We start from the raw sequence: 27,698 nt of genomic DNA on the forward strand, positions 1-27,698 counted from the left end.
TGCAGCACAGGGGAGGTGGGGTTTGACCCTGGGAGATCCAGAGGTCAGAAAAACCCATGCAGAAAAAAAGTGGGGTGACACACATGGAGGCAGCATGCACTGCCCAAAACCAGAGCCTGGCCAGCCAGAGCCATGTTCCAGCTGCTGGCCAGGCTCCCAGCTACAGGAGCAACATGACTGCAGCTTGCCCAGCTCCCAGACGCTCAGGTAAGACTACTGGGGCCAGCAGTTATTGGCCGCAGTCTCCCCTACCCCACCTGAGATAACCTGCCATGCTCCAGAGCACACATGGCATGGGCATTCTCTGGGGACAACTAGCAGCAGCACAAGATGTGCCATTGCTAGTTGTCCCCCGGGAGCCAAACATCTGCACTCATCTGGACACGGCCTATGAGTTGGTCATTGGTATATATGTTAAAAAAGATCCATGCTGGCTGGCATACTACCCTGTGAGAGGCTGTTTTGTTGTCATCTTCAGTGGCTCTGTTTCTTGCACAGTTCTATGTAAAAATGTCTATTCTCAAAAAACAGATCAGATAAGCTTCATTAGGTGGTACTCATGAGTCATACTGGAGACTTTGGCAAACAGGTTTTGGTGCCTGACCATGTTGTACGCCACTGATCGGGATGATAACAGATGCTGTGTTTGTAGACCTTTCTCAAATCCTTAATAGGCTGTAATGCAGGTTCCATAAAGAGAACAGACTACCTACAGGAGACAGTGGTGAATTATTTATAAATTTTATAGAGAGACTGAAAGATGTTGTCAAGGGAACAGACAGAAAAGCCATTCTGAATATGTCACACTAAAAACTTAAGTACCATTGCATTGCCTGAAAACTTTCCAGTTAAACACGTTTCCTAATTAAGAGGTGCAGACTGAAATCCTGTTTGGCATGGCAGAACGTATAAAATAGGAACTAAAGAAAGGTGTAGCATCATAACATCAACTGCATTTTTTTACACCAGATTTATCTGGAATCTTGTTGCAAACAGAACCCTTAGACAAAGGGCTAGTCCAAGGCAATTTATTTGTTGATAGAATAGAATATTAGAGCGCGTGCATCTGTAAAAAACATAAAATAAAATGCCTATCTTTTTTGACTCTACAAGAGAAGTTTTTGGATCATGTGAGGTTTGGGACCTTATTTTAGACCAAAAAAAAATATGTTTTGATGTCTCCTTGTTTAACTTTCTCAGTTATGAGATCAGTTATAGATTCAGTTCCATACAATCAACAGATGGCATAATTCAATATGTTCCATATAAATGAATAGTCCTCCAGTGTAATTGACAAAGAGTTGTAGAGTCTTTGAAAAAGCTTTATATTTTTAACAGAGAATAAGAACAAAATTCAACCCATGCTTTGTATCAATAGAGTAAGGACTCAATCCTGAGAGGTAACTCCTCTTAGGCACCAGGGAACTGAAACTGTTTTGACTTTTCAGAGGCATTCAGAACCTTGTCGAGTTTAGTTCCTATGCTCACACAGACCAGATGCCCCGAATCCATGCAGTATAGACTACTTTGTTTTCAGAGAGAAAGATGTCGGAGAAAGTCATGGAAAAACCATCCATTAGCATTAGTTGTCTATGAACACACCAGACTGTGCTCACATCCATTTAAAAGAATATGACCCAAAGCCAAAATACTTGATCTATGGCAACCCTCTTTTTTTCCCGTATAATTTGTTTGCTAGAAAACAAGGAAGGTGGAAATTTTACATCATGTTCTAAATGCGAAGCTTGAATGACAGGGTTGTACTTACTGGTCTTAACTTAAAATGTTAACATAAAAGACAGAGCATTACCTTTGCCTCACTATTAAGAAAGCAATTGCTATTTAAAATTGCTTTGAACTTCTATCGCTCTTTTCCTCTCCCCTGTGCCCCCAGTTAGTTAAAATTGGTAATGTTTTATCTTTGTCTCTAAGTCATAATCATAACCTTCTTGCTGTGTGAGAGAGGTCAATGGGAGTGCTGCAATTCGTTCTTCCCATGACTCCTAGAACTACCAGAGATGGATGAGGTGGCAGTGTACGCACTCCTTGGCACCTGCAATGATTCTGTCCTCTCAGCACCAAACCAATTTTCCCTACCCCTCTTTGCTTCCCAAAGAGCACATCAGTCTGGAGCACATCAGCCACAAATGTCCTGAATTCACTCTGTGCCCTACTTGTTTCCAAGGGCGTTGCACTCACCCCCCATCGCATTCATGTTGCCTGATGGCTTTGTTTATGTACGAAGTTGCTACACAAGCACCAGCAGCTTTGCAGCCACTTTCTTTCTGTAATAGCTTTGGCATTACAGCAATAGCCCCAGCATTGCAGCCATGCTCCCAGAGCGGGGCATCTACTTCCAGCCACGCCACCTTTCGGCTCCTCCATGGGAGCTCTGCGTTCCTGCCTCGAGGGGTGGAGGAGCCACCTCAGCGACAGCCCTGCAGCCCCTGCAGCACAGTCCAGACTCAGGGTGCACGGGCGGCAGAGGGGAAAGCTATTCCGCACTCCCCCTCCATGCCACTGGTGGTACAGTCTGCTGGCTGGGCTGTTTTCCCGCCTTTTGGGAGAAGCATCACATTAACTCCTCCTGAGGAGAGAAGGGGGGAAGTCTGAGGCGAGGGGAGGGAGTGAGGTGAGCAAGGGCATTATTTCTTCCTGGGCACAGGCTCTTCATGCCTCACAGTCACAGACAGGCGATGCAGAGCCAAGCAGTGTCTCTGGTGCCTACCCACCCCGCCAAAGAGGGACCAACCTTTGAGCCACTGGCCCTGCCAGAGCAGGAGATGCAGCCTGAGGATGAAGGCACCAAATTGGGGCACAATTTTGACTCTGTTAATGGTAATGGGTGTTTTTGGTAGCACGGGGTGGTCCCACATGAGCATCCCCAAGGTCCAGCACAAAGGAGGATCTAACCCACTTTCTGAGGCCAGGTCACGTTGGTGTGCCTGGACCATGGCAGCAGTCTGCCTGGCCCTGAATATGCCCTGCCCACAGCTCATGTACTCCTGCTTATGGCACACTCCAAGGCAACCATTAGCACTAAGCAGGGGGCAGCAACGTGCCTCAGTGTGGAGCTAGGGCCTGTATGCTCCATTGTGGGCAACTCTGGATAGAGTGAGTGGGCACCATAGCGCCTGCAAGCGCACTGCGGTCAAAACTTCCACGAGCAGACTGCATCTAAATCTTCGGATTTGGATGGCCCACCACTTTGACACACTGCAGAGCACACTGCATGCCATCATGTGGGTTGCTGGAGATAAAGAGGGTTGCGTGCCACATTACAATATTCTTCAGTTGTTGTTCATGGCCGCCGCACCTCAGTGTTCCCTGCCCTGTTAACCATACGATGATTTCACAAATTAGGAGTAGGGAGGAGAAACACTGGAACTGATATTTGCTTCTTTTAAAATATTCCCAAGATAATTGCTACACATTATTTTTAACTTAGCACAAATGTGACATTTTATAGTTTAAAATCTAGTAGAATTTAATTTTGTAAATTGTCTTTTTTCTTTGTGTCTTTATGCAACGTTAAATAAGATACTAACCTTTTATATCCACACACAATATCCTTCCTTTCTTTTGTACTCTCAGAACTGCCTATGAATAAATAATTAAAGCAAGATAAGAGCAAATGCCAGTGCCCACCTAATCAAAAGGAGAAACAGGAAAAAAAACAGTAAAGCTGCTACAATACAATATAAGAAGTAATATTCCTCTGATATACACCATTCTCTGGTTTTACGTTGGTAGGCAGAACCAAAATGAAAAGAGTTACGTAGGAAAAAAAGACTGATGGTTTTCTTTTTAAATCTCATAACATACTTTTACTGCCTTAATGGGATGAGACTGAATTGTTTGCCAGAATAGAGTAAAAGAAACTATTTAATTTAATTGTGATTATAGTCAGAATATCTACATTAAAATGTCACTGTTTCTTCTTGTAGCGAAAAAGATAAGAATATCCAGGGTTCAAAATATGGATAGAAGGCTTACTGCAAATAATGTCATTAGAAAAGGGACTATATATAACAAAAAGAAACTCATATGCCAATATGCAAGCTTTCTTTTTTGAATTATTTGGGGAAAATGATATAATCATAATAATAAAACATCTTCTGAAAAGTATTTCTTTTTTTTAACTCTCAGTATTTCAGTTCAACAGAAGTCTATGGCACTCTTGACCTGGTACGGCAAAAAACTGAGTACCTCCTCTCTTTCAACAAAATATAAAGGCATTCAGCACTTACCTAAAGGCATTCAGCATCTTGCAAAGTTGACAAATAGTAGCATAAAGTAGGCATATATAACAAGAATATGGGTCAGTTCTCTACCCACTCAGAATTTGGAGTGTAAAACATAAATGGAAAATTAAAGAAGTAACAAGAGAAATGGAAGAGATGGATGACCATAGTGAAGAGGAATTAAGATAAATAGAAATGCATATTAAAAATAACTATATAGTACAGAGTATGGCATTCATAAGTGCCTCATCAACAAGTATACTTTGGAGGGACATAGATATTTATAAAGCTACCTAGGCAGGAAGGTCTAATACTGTACAGATAAATTAAGAACCAGATTATGGAATACGTCAGATTTTTTGCTAATTTTTCAAATCACAATGTAATGTTCATAATTATGAGAAACCACAGATTATTGACATTGCTAATTAATTAATTTATTAAGAAGAAATGTTTGTTCAGTAAAGCTAAGCTATATTTCCTGTATACATTCTTGGACTGCCAGAAACTGAGCCTGGACATCTTCCAGAAGTGTTGTAAGTTCTTCCTATTTGGGCAGGTGCTTAGCAGACAAAGCTAAGTTGGGATATTGTTTAAAGGAGCGATTGCTATATTTTTTTTTAACGCTTTATTAAGCTAAGTTATTTTGTTTCTCCTGTCCTATTATCTTGTTCATATGTTGTATAAACTATTTTACTCTCTTCTCTAAGCCACCCTGAGCCCTTGTCTGGAAGGGCAGCATATAAATCTGATAAATAAATACATGCATTAGCCATTTAATTATTTTGTATGAACAGTGAATGAATCCAAAAAACAGTTATGTATTAATTACAGAAAGTTAATTTCCTGATATCGTATTCGTACTAATAGTAGCTAAATATCTACAGATTTAGTTTACATTGCTAAGAGTATCTGTTGATTTAGGTAACAGGCATCACCTTTGTGCCACCTAAATATTTTTATGGTGGCCCAAAGGCCAAGCAAACAGATGTCTATACCCCTTGTTGCACCACAAATGCCCAAAATTATGTGGCCACAAAATAGGTGGTATCAATATGTGTTACTTTATTGCATCAGATGTCTTTTACCTTTATGATGGGAGAGCATGGTCAGCCCAAAGCTGTCCACTTTCTCCAGGTGCCCTGGGGCAGGTGTTCCTGGGGCTTGAGGGGCCTGATCCTGCATGCCCTGGGAATTCCTATGCAGGATCACCACCCTTAAACTGCAGAAGCACCTACCCAGCTTTCCCTGGTTACAGAGACACACCCCATTCAATCTCCTAGACATATCTCTATTAGTAGGGAGTTCCAACTTCCCCTGCTTATGGAGATGTTCCCAGGATATTCTCCAGGGTACATTTTTACATTCCCCTATGGGGAAACACATTACCTATTGGGCACCTGCCTAATGCGGGACAAGAGGCAGCATGAGTTGCAGCCAGTGAAGCAGATTAGCTGTGCCCAGACACTTCCTACCGCAGTTCTTCCACCTCACTTGGCAACATCTGTTTATACCTCTAATGACATAATTAATGTGTTAATCAAAAATAGTAATTTGCATCTACATTCCAGTTTAATTTTATCTTCAGTATTTTTATCTATTCAGGCTTTTTTATAGTATGCATTTCAAACTATGATCTTGCTATTTTGCCTCTTAGCATATCTAAAAAGTGAATACATAAACCAGCAGACAGTTAAAAGCTGAAGCTGTCCAGAATTAATTTGACATCAGGGTGCTCTGACTAAAGTAATAATACTGTTGTCTTGGATGGGAGCAAAGTTTGGCCAGCACTTTTAAAATTTGTACTTGCCTTTTGTTGTAAAACTATTATCTACTCATTAATGCAGGGCTTCCTGGCCTCAGTTCAAATAATTGTTCAAAAACTTTAGATATAAAAGTCAATTTAAGCCTGAGTAATAGGTATGACAGCAGAATGTGAACTTATAAAATATTTAGCTATATTTGGTATTAACTTACACACTGAAAAATCCTTCTGACTTCAATACCATCATATAGCTCTACAGAAATGTCAAATTATTGAGGTACCTGCCATTCAGCTTGAGATTATTTTCTCAACCTTTCTGACATGTGAACATCATTAACACTACTAGTAATAATGATTTTTTTATTTTTAAAAAGTGGTTCTCAGTTCCATGGGACAAATAAGATGTCTAGAAAATAACTACAGTCCTTGTTGGCTTATTAATAATCATTTTACTTAGAATGTGTCTATTTCTATGGAAATTTACTTGAACATTCAAGATTATTTGATTTGTAGTCACATGCATGAAATCTCTCTGACAACGTGAACAAGGAAATAATTTAGTTCACCAAGTAGAAATTCTTAAATCAGTATTCCTTTTTATATAATGTTCTAGAAAAAATTAATCAGACCAGTGAAGCACATGTGAAGACAATGGTGAATCCTGACAAACTTTTAGATGACTTCTCACAGATAGAAAAGGTATGTGAGGAAAATAAATACAGTTGAAATCATATTTTTTAAAATCTAGGGACTCATTTTTAAGTGATTATTTTTCTGCTATAATGGTATCTACAAATTCTTACTGCTTGTGTGATGTTTCTCTAGTGCTAGAGAATGTTGGGACCCTACCGGGAAGTTGTGTATTGTTAACCAAAGAAGTAACCTGACTCATCACTGAATATTTGAGGCCAAACTATAAAATGGATGCATTGCCCTTTGGGAAAGCAATGATGCAAAATTAGTTTGGAACTGTTACGTTTGTTTGAGCCATTGTGCACTTTTGTCTAGCCTAGGGTCTTTGGAATTTTAAGTCATGAGTCCTTAGGTCCCAAAGATTCAGATAAAGATTGTTTTAAGTGTTGAGTTCATCTTGTCCATATTTCAGGAGGCAGATATCATTTCTGTTGTTCTGCTTGTTGAATCCGTGTTCTGCAGATTATTATTCAGTGGGCAGTGCTTACTGCATATTTATTTAGTACTTGATTATACAAGTACTAAATTAAATATGCAGTAATGTCACTAAAAAGGTGTGCTCTGGTGCTACTTGGCAGCACTTCCAGTTACTGCACATTTATTTAGTGCTTGATTATACAACCAGTAACCAGAAGTGCTGCTCAGTAACTGGAAGTACTGCAAAGTAGCACCAGAACGCACCGTTTTAGTGACATTACTGCGCAGTAGCATATTAACATTGTGCTGTGATGCACTACTGCACAGTTAGTGTTTCATGTAGACATGCCCTGACATGTAGTCAGATCATCATGCCTCAGACCCACAGGGAGGCAGCAGCAGAAGCAATGTGCCCTTATAAGTCTGTTCCCGGTAGCTTCCTCTGCTTCAACTTCAAAGCCAGACAAGTCAGGCAGCGTTTTCTCTAAGCTGTGTAGTATGCGTGGCCATGCAGGCACACTCATGCTGTGCTGCCAGGCCCACCTGCATGGCCACATATGCTACACAGCCTAGAGGGAACACTGAAGTCAGGAACAACTCTTAGTCCAATGCCAGTGTTCATGGAAGTAAGGCCAGATTCCCAAGAATTTTGTACTTAGATACCTAAGAATACAGAGAGGCACCTAAAAATCTGACCCATAGAGCCTAATTCACCCATATCAAGCCATCACTGGTGCTGTGACACAGAGTGAGGCTTCTGGTGCTGTCACTAATATTGGGGTATATGTTAGTTTCTCACCAGCTTCAGGATCTTCTCCAGTATCAGAAGAAACCTGATAGAAATACCAGTGAATATCCAAAGCTCTCTTCAGTACCAAAAGAGCATTTTCCATTGGAACAGGACATGGGGACACCTCCTCCCTGCAAGCATAGTCCATGGCTTTGAGAAAGTATGCCTATTCAGGGGGTTCCCACAAGTGGTTAATATGCAGAGGAAAACCTAAGTGGGGAGGGAGTTGGGGGATATAATGACTTCCCATGAAAACTGTTTAAAAGTGTTTCCTCTATTTATGCTACTCACATACCTTCCCCCTTATCAAATTCCACCAGTAGTTAATGGAAAAAGCTAGAACTGGCCTATAGACTTTTGGAATTCAGACACCAGAGGGTCAGCATACCCCTTTTTAATGTTGACTTAGAATATTCATTCTGCAACAAAAGGCATTTATACATGTACCTTTTTATCCTGCAATACATTGGAGATCTGCTGCTTTGGAGCAGACTCAATTAAATTGAGTCTTCTCCACATGTGAGCTGATACACTGCGCTGTGCTGCATGCAGTTATATAAGTGGTGAAATGCACATCAGCATGCAGAAAATGGCAGCAGTGTGCTTTTGAACTAAAGCACCTCTGAGGTATTTTAATTCAAAAGCACACTGCTGCCATTTTCCTTGCGCTGATGCACATTTCACTGCTTATACAAGTGCAAGCACCACAGCACCAGGCGCTTTTCAAAGCATCCAGTGCTGCAGCACTTGCACATGTAAAAAAGCCCAAAAAATCCGAACGGGTCCAATGTTCCAACATTTCTGAAGGACATTGCACCTGTTTGGATTTGATTGATTGATCACTTGATTCCAGAAGTTCTGCATCAATGGAGAGACACAATCACAAGGTGATGCTCAATAGTGGGTGTGTCTACACATGCAGTTTAATGTGCAGTCTCCTATTTTTACTGTGCATTAGAGTGTCATGGCAAAAACTGTGCTAGTATGCTAAAGCACAGTAAAATTAGGCTACTGCACATCATGCATCACTAAAAAAGTATGCACTTTCACTACTGTGCATTAGGGAAGCCTAATGCACATTTAGTTAGTACCTCACATTACAGGTACTAAATTTAATGTGCAGTAGCAAAAGCATATTCATGAACATATGAGACACACCTAGTGTGATTTTAAGTAATGCTTATGAAGCCTGGAGACCAAACTCTTCATTATCTTTGGTGGAAACTGGAAACCCAATCTATACAGGTAATGCATTATGTCAATAGAATAAACATGGGAGATTCTGCACTATTCTATAAATATTAACTGGATAGTTTATTTTTAATATTTAACTTAACATCCTAGGATGTAGATGAAAAAAATGAGCAAAAGATTTTAACTGAGCATTAACCTGAAGCTTTGTCAATAATTTTCTATAGAAAATGTCAGAAATTAATGAAAAGAATAACCTTCTGGTTCTTCAGCTAGAAAAATCCAACAGGCTATTAACATTAAGCCAATCAAAGGAAGATTCAATAAAAGAGGGTAAGTGTCTCTCTGTTTACTGTTGAAAAATTAGTAGATTCCTTTCTTACATTTGGCAACTTCATAAGTATAATTCCATTATTTCCTGTCCTTCAAGAATAACACAACAAGGATCAGAGATATAAATGAAACTTTCTATACATTTTTTCTTCTTTAGTTAGATATCTTGTTATAATCCTAAGAAGTTCATCAGCCCACCACAATGTGAATATTTTGTTTGAATAGGCCCTACAAGATAAAGAAAAATTAAAAACCCAAGTATTAAATGTATTTGCTTCTCGTTATAAAAATTGCATCAAATCTTATTCATTCATGTGACGGTTTTTAAACTGTTCTTTTTCTGTAGGACCCAAAATAATGGTATCCTCTCTCATAAAATAATGAAATTATCAGAATGAATTATTATTCATTTTTATAAAGATATTATGTAAAGATTAATTAAATTAAATTTTAATTTTTCATAATTTAATTATTGGTAATAATTTGAGTGATTCAAAATATCACTGTCTTTTTCTGGAATGAGTTTCACTCATATATAATACAGCTAAGATTCGGCCAAAAATATAATACCTAACACTTGTAAACAATATTTATTTTCCTTTCAACAGAAACATTTCTTAATATGAATATATTTAGATTATAGGAATGATTCTATATTCCCTATAGGAGCAAACTCATCTTTTATTTATTTTTCTTTGTTTTCTTCCTATTTTGGTTGCAGTTTTTAAACTCTGTTCCCTTCTTTCTTCATTCTTTCTTTCTCTTTTAGGGTTCATCTATAACAGAGCAGCAAGGTTCTAATCCTGGAAGAATATCAGTGAAGCTACTCTGGGCTTGTTCCTCAACACCCACTCTTGAATCCTCAGTTGCCAGGCTATCTGTGAGTGTCGAGTGGCTTCACTGGTGTACTTCTAGACTTTCTTCTTTTTTATGACTTTCTTTTTTTGTGGTTTTCATGGATCTTGTTTTCCAGATCCTTTGCATTTTTCCCAGAAATTTTCTTTTCCTTTTTCTCTATTTTTCCTCCTTCAATGGCCTATGGCATTCCTGAAAGGTATACTGGCCCCTTTGCTGAACTATCACCTAAGATGAGTCTCACAAAAAACAAAATACAGGACAAAGGTGGTATTTTATTCATGAGAACAAGAGAAGGATTTTTGTACAAAATGGACTTTTAAAAAGGAAAAAGGAGAGTGAACATGAAGCAAGAAATGGTTACAAATACAGGGGTAGAATGCTAGAAGATGCAAAGCAGAAAATATGAGAGAAAAAGGAAGCATGACACCAGAAAGTTTGGGAGAAATGGATGATGAAGAACAGAGTTAAAATCAGATAGAGGCATAGAAAAATTATGTAAGGATAGGGTGTCAAATGCAATTGGTTCTGTGGGCCGAATAGGAGCACAGGGCCAGTCTGCAAACCCTACTGGGCCCATAGACCAGTACTGTGTGCTGGATCCACCATACAAGGCCTGTCTGGCATGGGCACCATGTGCAGCATGCACCTCAGACCAGTGCTGGGTACCGTATGCAGCACACATGATGGTTCCAGCCCTGCACCCTAAGTGTGTAGTGTCCTTTTTCCCCACGGAAACACTTCCTCTTTTAGTACACAGGATAGTGAAATGGGTCTCAAGCTTTTTATACTCATGGCACACCTTAGAAAATGCCAGCTCTTTGTTTTCTCTCTTTTTTTCTTTTTACTACACAAAAATAATAGACCACTTTTTCTGTTGCATAGAACTCAGATAGACCACAATTATAGATTTCAATTTGAAATCTCTGGGTTTATATTGTGAATCATGTTTGTAAAATGAATAGTGTTAACATTGTGATATCCCACAGTACCCTTAAAGGGCCAAGACATCCTGATTGAGAGTCACTGGGATAGAATGTGCTCTGGGGATGAATCTGTTGTACAACAAAGGAGGCTGTTGTCTGTTGGCCCCTTGCCTTATTAGTGGCAAAAGTTCAAGGGAAATAGTGAGGGATGGGACTGCAAGAAAAATTATACTCTTGCAAACATGCAACCATAACTCCAGTATTTCTTAATTCTTACAAGTACTGGACTGAATCTTTAATGTTCTTGTAAAATATTTTCCATAAGAAATCTCTAAAGAGTTCTCCTCCACCAAAGAAGGCAAAGATACTACCAAATAAGAATTTTCTATTGTATTACAGGAGTTCCATCTTGTGTTCACATGTTAATATTACAAGTGTTTTGAAACAACAGAAAAATCTGTTGTTTATAAATGTTTCCTTTTAAATTATTTAGTAATAAGAAATGTCCAATTTCTCAAACAAATATAAAGATATAGTTCATAAGTTCATAGTTTTAAAATGGAACATTTGGCGGAAATTACAGAGCAGTCTACTACACATACCATATGTGTTATAAAAGGAAAAATGACATGGTTAGACAAATAAGCTACTTTTAGTAAGATACTCAACCTGAATTAACCCTGCTTTGTACTCTGCTTAATCTCAAACCTTAAATTCAATTCATAAACAGAAAGAATATCACACACAGAACTAAATTTCTTAGCTAAGATGATAAAATGACTTTGAGTGTTTAAAGGCATTTATCTGTTAATAACAAGAAAAAATTGAAGATACACTTGGCTTTTTTTAGTTGGCATTTCTCATAAAATGTTAGACTTGGAGCACAAAAAATCTTTGATTAATCCATATAATAAACCAATATAAACCTACACAAATAATGTTGTGATCCTGTAATTTTCAGAACTATAAATCATAGCTGTGTCATTGTACATTACATACAAAAACTGCACTGAACAATATTAAAGTTGTGATGTCAAGTACCTCAATACTAGATGTAATTTAACCTTATTTCAGCCCTTTGTGCATATACATTATGATACACACAGATTTTTTTACAGGATACCTGCTTTATTCAGTGCATAGAATGCATTGTGCTCACTGAAAGATGAGTTTTTCAGTATCCTTTTATTCTCATGATTCGGTGTGTGGCAATATTTATTGCACATACATCTAACCCTTCTCTGTATATAGAAGTATTTTTTCTCCAAAGGCTTTTCCATGGCACTCATCACTGTGGCTTTTGAGTGCTTCACAAACATTAGTGAATTTTGATCATAAGACATGCATCAGAGTAGGGTAATGATCCAGGCGGACCTAGACAGATTAGTTAGATGGGCAGACCAGAACCAGATGCTGTTCAACACTGAGAAGTGTAAAGTAATTCATCTGGGGAGGAAAAATCCTCAACAAACTTACAGGCTCATTGGTGCTACACTAGCTAGCACCATGTCCAAAAGGGACCTGGGGGTCATAATTGTCCATAAAATGAATATGAGCCACCAATGTGATGGTACAGTTAGTATAGCAAACAGTACACTGGCATACATCGACTCATCCATCTCAAGCAAAACTAAGGAAGTTGTTCTTCCACTCTACTTGGCACTGGTGAGGCCGCAGCTGGAGTACTGTGTCCAGTTCTGGGTGCCACACTTCAAGAAGGATGTGGAGAAGCTTGAGAGAGTCCAGAGAAAAGCCATTCATATGATTAGAGGGCTGAAGAACAAACCATACGAAGAAAGGCTGACAGATATAGGACTGTTCAGCCTAGAAAAGAGAAAACTTCAGGGGGATTTGGTGGCAACTTACAAATATATCAAGGGAGAGCATCAGGGGCTAGGCGAACAACTATTCACCAAAGCACCCCAGGAGAAAACCAGAAGCAATAGCCATAAACTCCTAGAAGAAGGTTTCAAACTTCTTCATGGATCATGTGACTGGACTCCAGACTTGTGTGACCAGATTCCCAGCAGGGATGGTTCAGGCGCCTACCCTGGACATCTTCAAAAGGAGACTGGGTACACACCTTGCTGGGGTTATTTGACCCCAGCAGTCTTTCCTGGTCAGAGTAAAGGGGCTGCACCTTCTTCTAGCCCCTAAACTTCTGTGAATCTGTAACTTCCAGAAGTAACACTTTATTTGCTCAGTGCATATTGCTTGTTGACTTGCAGTACATATCACACCCCAAATATTTCAAGGTGGCCATCCATCAAATGAGGAGTACACAGGGTGTGGCCACTTGTAAGTTGTTTGTTTTAGGGTACTTTCCCAGTATCAAAGAGATGGCCTGTGGAAGAATTATGGATTCTGCTGTTCCACAATGGCATTCAACTGTGTAAACCAGAAGTGCAAAACTCACCATTGTGCCCAAAGCTGGATCCAGACTGTAGACTCAGTGTGGGCCAGATCTAGCCCCGGGGTATGAGGAAGCTGTGATGGCAGTGGCAACTTCAGCTTTGAGCTGAAGCATACAGTGGTGCTAGCAGTTCCAGCTCTGATCTGGGACAAGTGGCAGCTGCTCCAGCCCCTGCCACTATTCCTGTACCCCATGTTAGAGGCAGAGCTGCCACTGCCATGTATCCCCATGCCACATTGGCAATTCCAGTTCTAGCAAGGGGAACGCAGTATGGGTGGCATCCGAGGAGGTCAGGCCATGGCAGTGAAGAAGGCTAAAGTGGCCAGAGGGCAAGTGGATCTGTGTCAGCTATCACTCACCCTCCATTGCTGATTGTCATGTCCACCAGGGCCTTGGGGTCCTGGATTCTGTGATAGGCCACCTCCCCTGGCCATACCAATAGTATGGCAGGCCAGAGAATCCAACCTGTGGAGTCCTTTTCGGCCCATGGGCCATATGTTTGACACCCCTGGAATAAACCAAAGCACCAGATTCTGCAATCCACAAACTCTTTTACTATACATCTTCTAATTTCTTCAACAAATGAGACAAAGGGTTTACAAACAACTGCCGTATTAACTACAGAATCTTAATTAATCCCCAAGTTATCCATCTTGTACATGGAATAAGGCAGGAGACCGCTGGTAAAAGTATATGTTTATTTCATTAGAGACCAACATAATGCATATGCACAATGGAGATCAATTAACATCATAAAACCATTAGACCAATAGAGCAATCCTAAAGCCTTCTGTGCTGAATCTTCCACCCAATTCTTGTTCCAGTTCCTGCCTCCTACTCAACCACCCCTCCTTGGCTTCTTGTCTATGGATCATTCTCCAGCAGCAGTCCCTAAGATCCACCTCTAGGTCCTCACCTCCCATTTTCTTTTCCCGCCTGATACTTTTTTCTCTTCCCTTTCAGTTCCTGTCCCTCCCATACCACCTAGTTCCAGACTCCCACTCCGGAGTCTCTTGACTGAGTCTTTATCATAGTCATTACTAGAGGTGTGATACATTGGTCTGATATCAGATCAGTACCAGTATGAAGAAAATTGTCTATATTGTATGTCAGCTCTATGGGGGTGATAATTTGGCTGATAAATGTCCATGCTGTGCACAGCTGCAGTGCAGCAGAGCTGAGCCGTTGGCATGGAGAGCTGCCTCCAGCATGGGCATGTGGGGCCAGATCAATGCCCCCCACGGTGAGGGAGGGGAAGGGGCTTCCCAACCAGGGCGGGGGGAGGGGGGCATGGAACCAGAGGTGTAGCTCATGGGGTGGGGGCAGCTCCCACCACTGCTTGCACTCTGGGAGGGTGGGAGCAGGGGAGACATGTGCACTCGGGATCTGCACGGTGTGGGGCAGGTGGCAGCTGCAGGGTGGAGCCAGAGCCAGCACTGGTGCTCCACGGGGCCTTTCTTGCTGGGGGCTGGGCTTGGAGCAAGCTCCGGTAGCACTGGAAGGAGGCTGCAGCCACCCCAGATTTTGCCACAGCTCTGCTCCCAGCCCCGCTCTGCCACTTGCTGCCTAGCACAGCCACAGTTGAATGCCCCATCTTCACTAAAGCACCCGGAAAAGCTGAGGCTGCACTGAACAGCGGTGCAAGGCTGGGAGCACAGCTGTGGTGAAATTTGAGATGGCTGTAGCCTCTTCCCAGCACTGCCGGAGCCCACTCCAAGTCCAGCCCCTGCTGAGAAGAGCCCTGCAGTGCCAGCTCTGGCTCCACCCTGCAGCTGCAGTCCTCCCTGTGCCACACAGATCTGGGGGCACATGCCCCTCTCCACCCTCCCCTGTGTGCAAGCAGTGGCCAAAGCTATCCCTACCCTATGAGCCACACCTCCGTCCTGCACTCCCCCAGCTCCCCTGAGCAGTGCCTGCCCTACCCATGCCCCCTCCCTTACCACAGATATGCTGATATGCCCCGACATGCCCCTTCCCTCCCCCCTCCCCTTCCACCACACTGGACTTACCATCTGGAGGCAGCTGTATCAGATATCAGATCAGTATCAGCTGACATGCCTCCTTAAATATCAGCTATCGGTATCAGCCCCCAAAACCTCTCTCGGTGCACCCCTAGTCATTATTCCTTGTCTCCCTCTCTTCATTACAATAAGTCCTATCTGCCTTTTCATTCCCGTTGCCAGGACGCCAACAGAAGGAGCACTGAGAACAGGGCAAACAGTCCCAATGCCATCAGTTCCTGTTCCCAATGATAGCTCCATGGAGGGGCAACTTCAAGGAAAGTTCAGCCTTTATAGCTCACTGGCATAAATTATGCCACTGTAGAAGGAATCTTCCAAAATCTTTTCCCCAGGCATGTGCAGATGGAAGTTTTTAGAGGCTGATAATTTGACCAGAATTGGGCACATTTTCACAGGGATGGCAAAAGTTAGATCCCACAAAGGCAACCCCCATTTTCCTGTTAAATTTCAAATTTGCTCTAAGGCTACAATTTTTCAGTGAAAAGAGTTCCAAGATTTTTTTAATGTGGTCAAAAAATGTATATTCTCTAATGTTATTCTGAAAGACAACTGGACATTGCTGAAAGTTTAAAAAAGGAAAAGGAAAAAAGAAATCAGCCTATAGCATATACCTGTCTTGGGGGGTCACACAGGGATGTGTCTATCCATAAATTCTGATGGACTGCATGCTCTCTTTCTCATCTGCCATGTCTCAATAGAATGTTTAGTTATTCAGGAGTTGGAAGGTATGAACAGACTTAGTCCTTGTGCCCTGCTGTAGGGTCTTCTTGGGGATCTTCCTTTCCCTGCACCCTCACCTGTACGACACCACAACGATATTCTTGGCCACCTGTGGCTGCAATGGCCCTGGTCAACAGGCTGTCCACTGAGCGAAGTGGTTTCTGTTCAAAAATTTAAGATTGTCCAATTTGGTTCTGTTCACATGGACCTGACCCCCCTACTAGGGACTGTAGACCCAAAAAAACCTGTCTGACTCAGTCTCTTCCTAGTCAGCTATCAACAGCTGGCAGTAGGTGGCTGTAGAACCTCACTGCTGCTTAACACAGGCTATAGCAATAATGTCCAGACTCACTAGCTGCTGCAACAGCCTTGGGGCTTCTAGGGGCTCATGGCAGAGCCCTCCATGTTGCATGAGGTAGTGGGGGGCAGCAGGGATCATCCCCTGCCTGGTAGCAGCTGGTGAGTGTGGGGTGCTTTTTTTTTTTTTTTTTTTAAGAGGCAGTAGTTGGGAGAGTGGGCCGGGTAGCCATTGAGAGTGGGCAGGGGATGGGGCCAATTCAGAGATTCAGCCGATTCTGTGGTGGCCAAATCTACAAATCAGATTCAGCCGAATTGATTTGGGACAGTGATTCGAATCACCAAATCGAATCACTGCCCCCCCGAATTGGTTGAATCCGAATATGAAGTAAATACTAGCCACTTCACACAGGCCTAGTTTGTATGTTTGAAAATCATATGGCTGAATATTGAAATGGCTATAAATAATTAAAACAGCAATATTTAAATTATAGATTTCATAGATTTCATAGACATTAGGGCTGGAAGGAACTTCGGAAGATCAGCAAGTCCAGCCCCCTGCCCCAGGGGCAGGAAGTCATCTGGGGTCACAGGATCCCAGCAACGTAAACATCCAATTGCCTCTTAAAAGGAATCCAGAGGAGGTGCTTGCACCACCTCTGGCAGCAGTCTGTTCCAGGTTTTGAGGGCTCAGACTGTAAAGGAGTTCTTCCTTATGTCCAGCCTGACATGGTCTTGGAGGACTTTGTGCCATTTGACCTTGTCATCCCATGGGGCACTCTGGTGAACAGGTGTTCCCCCAGATCCTGATGGACACCCCTTATATACTTATAGGCAGCCACCAGGTCTCCCCTGAGCCTGCGCTTTTCCAAGCTGAAGAGTCCCGTGGCTCTCAGCCTCTCATCATAAGGCCTGGTTTCCTGCCTTCTGATCATAAGCCTGGCTCTCCTCTGGACTCTCTCAAGCTTCTCCACATATTTTTTAAATTGTGGAGCCCAGAGTTGGATACAGTACTCCAGCTGTAGCTTCACCAAGGCAGAGTACAGCAGGAGGATGACATCCTGGGATTTGCTAGAGAAGCATCTAAGGATGCAAGCCAGAGTATTGCTTGCTTTTCTGGCTGCAACATCTGGCTCATATTCATCTTGAGGTCAATCATGACCCCCAAGTCCCTTTCGGCCATGGTGCTACCAAGCGTAGCACTGCCAAGCCTATAAACATGCTGCAGGTTTTTCTTCCCAAGGTGGAGTACCTTGCATTTGTTGGAGTTGAAGGCCATCAGGTTTTCATCTGCCCATTTTCCGAGCCTGTCAAGGTCAGCCTGGATCACCAACCTGTCCTTGGGTGTGGATGCTTTGCCCCAAAGTTTGGTGTTATCAGCAAACTTAGGCAGTCCACTTCTGACACCAATGTCCACATCATTAATGAAGATGTTGAAGAGGACAGACCCAAGGATATGGCCTTGGGGGACCCCACTAATCACAGTGCACCATAATAATTGACTTCCATCAACTACCACTCTCTGGGTCCAACCTCAAAGCCAGTTCCGTAACTAGCGAACTGTGATGTAGCCAAGACCACAGTTGGCTAGTTTTTCTATAAGACGATCATGGGATACCAGATCGAAAGCTTTTTTAAAGTCGAGATATATGACATCAATCTCTTCTCCCATGTCCAGGTGATATGTCAGGAGGCGCTACTTCACGGTCAGGGTGGCAGGATCTGGAACCAACTTCCAAGAGAAGTGGTGCTGGCTCCTACCCTGGGGGTCTTTAAGAGGAGGCTAGATGAAAACCTTGCTGGGGTCGTTTGACCCCAGTACTCTTTCCTGCCATGGCAGGGGGTCGGACTCGATGATCTGCTCAGGTCCCTTCTGACCCTACTAACTATGAAACTATGAAGATGAGATTGGTCAGGCAAGACCAATCCACAACAAATCCATGCTGGCTATCCCTCAAGAAGTTGCCTTCAGCTAGTTTGTCAAGAATGGTCTCTTTGATGATTTTCTCCAAGATCTTCCTGGGGCTGGAGGTCAGGCTGATGGGCCTGCATTCCCCAGCTCTACTTTCCTCCCTTTCTTGAAGATAGGCACCACACTGGTCTTCTTCCAATCCTTGGGCACTTTGCCTGAGCGCCATGAGCTCTCAAAGATCTGTGCTGGTGGCCAACCTATGATGTTTGCCACATCCTAAAGTACCCTGGGGTGTAAGCTGTCTGAGCCAACTGACTTGAAGGTGTCCAGCCTCTCAAGGTGTTCCTTCACATGGTCAACATTGAAGAAGGGTCTTGCCCTGGCCATCCCATCCTGTACTGAGCTGGCCAGGACTGCTCAGTTTTTCCCTTGGGGCTGGTGAAAAACCAATGCAAAATACCCATTGAGCAGGTTGGCTTTTTCCTGGGTGTTGGTTGTCAGTTGGCCCATATGGTTTAGGAGGGGTCCAATGTTACCCTTGCTTTTCCTCTGGCTCCCCACATATCTAAAAAAGGACATTTTATTGTCCTTGATACCTGTAGCCAGTTGGAGTTCAGTCGCAGCCTTGGCTTTCCTGGTTCACTCCCTACAGGTCTGGACCAGTGCAGAGTACTGGATCCAGCCTTCCATCCTTTATAAGCCTTTCTTTTTAGATGCATGAGGTCCATTAGTTTCCTGCAGAGCCAAGGGAGCTGCAGAGCCCTTTTGCTGCCTTTCCTCCAAGATGGAATAGAAATTGATTTTGCTTTCAGGATCGCTCCCTTAAGGAGCAACCACTTGTCCTGAACTCCCTTCTCCTTTGGGTCATGGTCCCTTAGGACTTTGCCAACAAGCCACCTGAGCTTGTCAAAGTCATCTTTCCTGAAGTCGAGGACTTCTGCTTTGCTGACTGACTTGCCTGCTTTACAGCAGATGGTAAAGGTGATCCGCTCATGGTCGCTGTCTCCCAGCTTCCCTTCAATCATTAGGTTGCTGATTAAGTCATCCCCCATTGCTGGTACCAGGTTGAGAAGTGCTTTGCCTCTCATCAGTCCATAGACTTCTTGAGTCAGATAGAGCTGATCCACACACACAAGGAAGCTTTGCAACCGTTTGGATGTGGTCAAGTGCTCTTCCCACAAGATGTCAGGGTAGTTGAAATCTCCCATGACAACTGTGTACCGGGAGCATGCAGTTTCAGCTTGTTCCCTGGTGAATTCCTGGTCAAGCTCTTGATCCTGGCTAGGCAGTCTGTAGTAGACCCCCACCATTGTATCCCGTGCCTTGTTCACCATGGATTTGACCCATAGAGTCTCCAATCGTCCGCCCTGGGTGCCAATGTCAGCTTTCAGGGATGTGTAGGTTTCCTTAACATAGAGAGCTACCCCCCACCCCTTTTGTCCACACAATCTCTCTTGTACAACATATAGCCACCTATACCTGTGGCCCAGTGATAGGTGGAGTCCCACCAGGTCTCCATTATCCCTATGAGATTGTAATCCTTTTGGTTGAGCAAGGGGGCCATTTCCTCCTGTTTGTTCCCCAGGCTCCTGGCATTAGTGTATAGGCACTTAAGTGTCCCATTGGGGGCCTTTGCCTTTCTTACAGATCGCTCTGAGGTGGGGGTAGGGCTGGGTTCCTTTGAGTGCCTTAGCCTGCTGGGTTTACAAAAACTGCCCAGTGGCCTTGCAGTGGTGGTACTCCCTTTGTCCCCCCATGTGCTCAGTTTAAATCCCGCTCAAGCAGGTCAGCAAGTCTAGCTAAGAAAAGCGTCTTCCCCAGTGGATTGAGGTGAAGGCCGCCTCTCTCACTAAAGAGCGGACTGTGATCGTGGAAGCGGAAGCCTTCATGATGACACCAACACTGCAGTCTCTGGTTGACTACCTCAACCCATCTCTCCCTCCTGAGCCCATGACCCACAACTGGGAGGAGCGAGGAAAAGACCACCTGCAGCCCCACTCCCATAGCCCGGTAGTCTCTCATGACCCGGCTGGGGTTGCTCCAAGCCATGTCGTTTGTGCCCACATGGATGAGGAGCACAGGGTAGTGGTCAGAGGGCTACAGAATCTTTGGAATCCTCTCAGCTATGTCCCGGATGTGGACCCCCAGAAAGTAGCAGACCTCCCAGGCTACGGGTTCAGGACAACAGATTGCTCCCTCAGTCCCCGTCAGGAGAGAGTCTCCTACGATGAGCACTCTGTGTTTCATCTTAGGGAGAGTAGGGGTGGGTGATCCTCCCTTGCCTGCAGGAGCTGGCATTTCCACAGGCTCTACTGGGGCTGCAAGAGGTTCATAGTTGTTGCAAAGCCCCAGAGGGGAGGGGACCTTGCTGTTGCGGGCCTTGGGGCCCTTGACCACCTTGGTCCAACCCCCTGGCTGGACAGTACGGGAGATCCCCTGGAGGGTAACCTTGGTCTACCCTCCACCTCTAAGGGGTGAAGGGCCTGGCAGTAGGAGTCGATCTCCTGCTTACCATACCTGATGGCTCACAGTCTCTGGACTGCAGCCTGGAGCTCCTCAATCTGATGCCCCAGAGACTCCAAAGTCGAGCAAACCCTGCAATGGGAGGTGGCCGTGCTCCCAGCCCCATGAGCCTGGAAACATGCCAGGCAGCCCCCACAGCTGAGAGCCAAAGGCTGCATCTGTGTGGAGCCCGGAACTATGGGTTCTGTCTAGGTGGAGGCCTCTGAGGTGCCACAAGGGGATGCCACAGACTCTGAGGGGGCCCTCAGGGTGCAGCTTGTGCCCATCCACATCGTGCCACTGGGAGGCCGGCTGCTGATGGGACTGCTTTCCTTAGGGCTCACTGGCAGGGTCTTGGGCCCTCCCGCTCACCCTTCTACACAAACTCCCACACTAATTCGCACACCTGGCAGACAAGCATGCCTGTTTATGGGGCCTGTTTGCAAGGCTCCAGTTGTGTGGCTCCCTGCGGGGCTGAGCAAAGTAGGAGCCGGGGCAGGCCCTCCTTGTGAGACCCTCCTTGGCTCCTCTCAACTGCCTCCCCACAGCTCAGCTGAGCTAGTCCTCTCCCACCATGGGCCCCATTTACCTCTGGCTGTATTGGGGGTCAGCGGGGGTGCTCCACAGCTGTTGGGGGTCATTGGGGGTAATGTGTGCATCTTTTTTCTTAGGTTACAATTCATGGTAACAAAAGATCAGTGCTTCTTTAAAAAAATATATTGTTGCCTGTAACATATCAATGAATTCTAAAATGAAAATAGTGAAAAAAATTTCTTGAAAAATAATGAAGGGTTTTTTTTGTTTTTTTTGGTTTGTTTTTTTTTAGAATGTGCCTCTCTCCAAAATGTAATTAAGGGTTTCAGACAAACTGTTGAAAACCAGTGCAACTTGAGAGGTAAACAAAATATTTTTGTAAAGTATACAGCATTGTGGTTTGGCACAAGTTTCTATCTATTCCATAAACATAAAATTTTATTTTATATTTAATGGTTGTGTTAGGAGAAAGCATTCACTATTTACTCACCAGTTGAAAAGCACGATCAAATGAATTTTAAAACATGAAAAGAATCAAACCTGTGCTTGCTCACTTGTATTGCATACATGTACGATGAAGGTCTATTTCCTGTAACCCTATTTATGCACTAACACAGAAGTGTAACTGGTAAGATGTGCATGCCAGACACAAACCATAGTACCACAGTCCCGTCATCAGCCTCATGCCTCCCCACAAAGAAACATACTAATTCTGTAGGAGTGGGGAGGTGCTGGCAGTGTCAGCAGCCAGGTTGTTAATACAGGAGTCCTCTCACCTCCCTCTATAGCTGCCACTGCAAAATCCTGTCACCACTGGGATATCACAACACTGATTTCTGACTTCCTGCAATCAAATCCTTGAGTTACCCCATTCCCTCCTCAGGTGCTGCCGTTACTCCTGCCCCCTCCCCAAGTTCCATCACTACTCCTGTGCCCTCACAGTGCCACCCTAACTCCTGTCACTGGCATGCCATTTAACTCAGTGCCTGGGGTTTGTACCCTGATTGCCTCCCTGTTTGTTATGCTACTGCACTAACAACACTTTGGCTAAGTACAGCCATTTGGGGGCGTTAAATCAGGTTCAGAATGGCCACCCAATTTAAACTTAACTTGTCCCAGTTCTGACCTTACACTTACAGACCCAGTCTCAGTGACAGCACCCAGTCTAAACCTGTAACTGTACAAAAGTTCCATTCACACAAACTGATATAAAAATTGTAGAACCCATTTTGAGATAAATTTAGATCTGTATAGTTTCACACTTATTCTATTTAGGTCAAACTGGTGCATGGAACTTCTGTACACTTTCCCTGGGAAAACCCAGCCCCTGGCCCCAGCCCCAGGGCTGCTCTTTTCACACACACCCCACTCACCTATCTTTTGCCCCCCCAGCTCCTTGCTCCCCACCAACCAGCCAGCCCTCTCAACCCCCATCCCACAAGCCACTTTGTGTGCAGCCACTTTTATTAGCATTCAATGCTGCCAGAGCCAAGCAGGTAAATCCCAGTGAGGGGTGGTGCATGGGGGATGGTAGTGTAGGTTCACTGTGGGGGGCCCCACCCTACCCATGTGTCATGCCTGCCCCCGCCAACCCAAGCCGTAGGTCGTGCCTGCTCCCTCCCATCAGTAGTGCTGGCCCCATGCACCCCCATCTATAGGTCACCAGCCCCACCCATGGGTTGTGTCTGCCCCCCACCCCTTATGCTTCCCTCCCATCCCCCGGTAGACCCCCAACTCCCACACTAGGTCCCCCATCCTGACTTACCTGATATTGGGCAGTCATTTTGAATCAATTTAATATCCCCCTAATGCCCCTGCATGTCTGTAATTAGCCTTTAAATTTGTTTTGTATTTTGTTTTTTAGCTGCATGAGAAATCTAACCAAAAAAAAAAATCAAGGTAGTGTTAGTTAGGCTACTTCAGGTCAATCTTTTTTCCAGAAATGCCAAATTACTCTCTGTGCGCTCTGTGAGTGCCACTCCAATCCCCTTCCCCTGCCTGTTCTGCTGCTCTATTTTCTGTTCCTGTCCAGTCTGCTGCTGGTGTATTGCTTGCCCCTTCTGCTGCATGCCACATGCACAAGCTGCCTGTGCCACTTGTGGCACTCTGCTCAACATGACTTGTTGATTGCCACCTGCATATCTATAATCTTTACTAATTAGTTTGAAGTGCAGATTTGTTGACTTCAAGATGTTTTGCATAACCAATCAATTAAGAAAATTACAGAGGCTGAAGTACTTGGCACACATCCCAAGGCAAGATCTAGTGGAATAATTGATTTGTTTACAACACCGGACAAAAAAAGAGGATATGAAAGACTGCAAAATGAGAAATACATTGACATGATCAAGTTAAATAAGCTTGCATCTGATGAGAGGCAGCTGCATAAGAAGGAGTATCTACTGAAACCTGTTAGGTAGTTGAACAGAAAATAGAGAATAACAGTGACAGCAACTGCAGCTCATGTAGAACTTAACATATAGTTAGTTCTGGGGCTGCTAGAAGAGTAGCTGTGCTAGCATGGAGGTCCTAATGACTAATCAGGCAGGCTTTTAGCAGGAGGTGTTAAAACAGTGCCCTGAAACTTAGGGTTTTGCTGTTTATTACATACTACTCATTTAAAAAAATTCATCTGTTTTTATAATTTATGTTTTTTATTGTAAGCCACCCTGAGTGTGTTCAGGGGAGAGTGGCATATAAATATAATAAATAAATAAATGATTGTTGGCTGCAAAACCTGTCTGAGAAGCGCATAAACACACAGGAGGTTACCCTGCACTGAACTTCTCAGGCCACGGATAAACTTTTTGAACACAGATTCGTTGGTTACTTTTCTGTTTAGGAGGCATCTTGCTCTTTTAACTGACCCAGAGTATGTCTGCACCACCATTTATCTCATTTCACCACTCCCTGATGCAGTGTTGAAATGAGATAAATTGAGTCTACTCCCTATAAACTCCATCCACAAACAGAAGTCCAAAGGGGAACTTAGTTATGTGCACACTAAGGAAGCTTTACTACTTTCATTTTTGAGTTCGTACATAACTGAGTGAGCACAGCACACCTCATTGTAGTGCTTCCTGTCATGGTACTGAGGCTATGTAAATATTAGGGGTGTGCGAAACGGGCTGTATGTGATTTGCATTCAGATTTGGATTCATATGCGGCCCAAATCGGGGCCAGTGATTCAATTTGTTGATTCAGATCTGTGTCCTGATTTAATTCAGCCAAATCCGAATCTGAAGATTTGATGCTGATTCAGAGAATCAGCTATTCGGCCATAGGCACAGCTTTACATGTTTTTTCTACATACCTCAAGGTACCAGGCACAGCTCATGAACGCTACAATGGTGGGGCAGATGTAATATCCCACAGGAGTGCAGGCGGGGCCCCACGCATGCTCAGCGGCAAACCCAGAAGTGGAACAGAAGTATTTCTGGTTGACTTCTGGGTCTGCCACCAAGCACACTGTGGGGGCCCCCCAGCTTGGCGATTGGCCACAGAAGGACCCCAGGTGCCCCCCCGGCAGACCCAGGAGGCACCAGTTGCCAAGCTGGAGGGGTGCCAGGAACCACCCTAGCATGTTCTCTGGCAGACCCGGAAGCGGACCAAAACTGTTTCTGGTCTGCTTCCCGGTCTGCTGCTGAGCACGCTGGGGGACAGCCCCCGCCCCACACTCCTATGAGACGCTCCATCAATCCCACCAATGTGGCATTCACGAACTGCCTGGTACCTTGAGGTATGTAGAAAAAACATTTAAAACTGTGTCCGAATTGTCAAATCTTTCCGAATCTCTCCAAATTGATTCAGAGGGTTCCGATTTAATTCAGAGAAATTAAAGGGTCTCTGAATTCGGCCAAAACTCCGCCAAATCGAATCAGTGACTGAAGCTTCGCACAGCCCTAGTAAATATGCCCATAGGGGCCTGTCTCATGTTCACTAAATCCACTTTATACTATTCTAGCAGTGTAAAGAGCCTAAAAGGGGAGATGATGCATCTTTCCACCACAGTGTAATTTTATATATAATATATAATTTTACTCCCACTGTGTTATAATGTTTCCTTAGTATAAATGAGAATTAGCTTCCAAAAATAATGTGTTTGTTTCATTTTCTGTGTTTAGGTTATAATCTTAAGACAGTGGAGCTTTTACTAAATTAGGTCTTGCAAACTATTTCATGAGTCCTGATTGCTTTTTCCTCTAAACCAATATGACTACAACCTGCATACTTGAAACATGAAAGATATCAAATTTTAGCCAATTTTTTAAATGATACTCATTAACGCTTATGCAGCTTTCAGATACAACAGTGATAGGTGCTAGGGAATTCCGTGAAGAAATTAGTCATTTTTCTTCAAGTGGTTGTACACACACATTTCACTGGCAGTATTCATTCAACATTCAATGCAGACGGTTTTCATCAGCAGTAACTGTTGTAGCAGCTCATGTGCCCTGGGTGCCTATCTGTGAGGGCACAGCGAAGTGGAATTGATGAACCTGTGACTCAATTCCTTCTCATTGCTCGAGGCTACAGGAAGAATTCCCAATGGTATCTCCTTACTCAGACCTTGCTTTGACCTGCTACAATACCAATCATCAGACAAGGAAAACAGTTTCTTTGATTGTCACTGACAGCCGCCAGCCTGAACACTTCATTAATAAACTCCAGTTCCTCCTGGATGACTGTCTCAAGGCAGCTACGGGGAACAAACCTATTCTGGTATATAGGCAGTCCCCTCACCTCAAACAACAGGCTTCCTAACTCCCTGTCTCACTGCAGCAACAGACCTTGCAACAGACCCAAATGCAAGCTGTGCCCCCTCATCAATACAGACCACATCATCACTGGACCAAATAACATGGATTATAACATCTGAGGTCCATTCACCTGCACCTCTACCAATGTCATATATACCTTCACCTGCTTATAGTGCCCCTCTGCTGTCACATGTAAGACTAAATGAAAACCAATTAGACATCAATTGCAGAAAGACATACAACCTTGCGGCAGAACAATTTAACCTTCCTGGAAATAGTGGACCGCAGTGGCAGTTCTAAGACAACAAAACCTTTAAAATGAATTTGAATGCAAAATTGCAGAACAAGAAATTGTCCACAGATTGGATTGTGTTAAGCATGTAAACAGGCACTATGGATTCTTATCCCATTACCTGGGTTAGCTTTTGTGACACTTTTATCCTTATGGGTTTATTACTTATTCATTCCTCCCAGCACTGAAGAGGGAGTTCCTCTTTCCCCTTCCCCTCTCTCCACCCACTTCCTCACTTCCTTCCCTGCCTTCTGTAATCAAATCACAATTTCTATTTGATACACTGCTCTGTGCATCCTTTCACAGCATCTCTTAAAGTGAGCTTTGGGTCATGAAAGCTGATGTTATACTTCTCTGACTTATAATTTTTATAATCCATAGGATGCAAATCTACTCTGTCTTCTGCCTGACTTCAGACTAATATGGCTAACTACGTCTATCTCCTTGCTCACCCATTCGTCACTGGCAATCCCTCACAGTTGAGGATGATTACTCCCACAGACCAAATAAAACAGAGATTCCCAACCACTGGGCTGCAGCCTAGTACCAGGCCACAGTGGGTTGACTGCCAGATTGTGGCATGAGCCCTCTGCTCAGACCTCCATCCGTCTGCCCAGGCGAGCAACTGGAGTTAAAGCTGCATGGAGGGGCAACCCCAGGAGGGAGGCAGCTGGTTCCATGCACCACATCCTGCTGGGCCATGGTATAAAAAAGGTTGGAAACCACTGAAATAAAGGTTTGTAGATGAGTCCATTGATGGCTAAGAAGGCTCGTCCTAGATCTGCAGACTCTTTGGCAGATGCCACAGGTGTTGGCTAAAGGGAGATCAAACCGTGGGTTTCTTGGTCTTGTTTCGTTTCCTTCCATTTCTGTTGTTTTTCTGCCTCCAGGGTGAAACTGTTTTCCACAAAGTAAGGTGTACCTTTTCTCTTAAGGCATCTCCATGGATCCTGTGCCAAGCTAGTTTTTTCCCAATTTGTGATGTCAATGCCACACTTCTTAATGTTCACCTTGAGGATGTCCTTGAAGTGTT

At 43.7% G+C, this 27,698-nt stretch overlaps 1 protein-coding gene across 1 annotated transcript in view; it reads left to right on the plus strand.

The window, feature by feature from the left end:
• The first annotated feature begins 2,696 nt into the window (after positions 1-2,696).
• CCDC152 (coiled-coil domain containing 152) overlaps positions 2,697-27,698 on the plus strand; it is a 33,989-nt gene continuing 8,987 nt past the window's right edge. The window contains exons 1-4 of the mRNA XM_019531691.1: positions 2,697-2,838; positions 6,623-6,708; positions 9,328-9,433; positions 21,906-21,974. Of these exons, the coding sequence (XP_019387236.1) occupies positions 2,697-2,838; positions 6,623-6,708; positions 9,328-9,433; positions 21,906-21,974 (403 nt within the window). The remainder of the gene's footprint in view (positions 2,839-6,622; positions 6,709-9,327; positions 9,434-21,905; positions 21,975-27,698) is intronic.

The sequence above is a fragment of the Crocodylus porosus genome, unplaced genomic scaffold (genome assembly GCF_001723895.1).
Source record: "Crocodylus porosus isolate Cpor-Errol unplaced genomic scaffold, CroPor_comp1, whole genome shotgun sequence".
Lineage (NCBI taxonomy): Eukaryota > Metazoa > Chordata > Crocodylia > Crocodylidae > Crocodylus > Crocodylus porosus.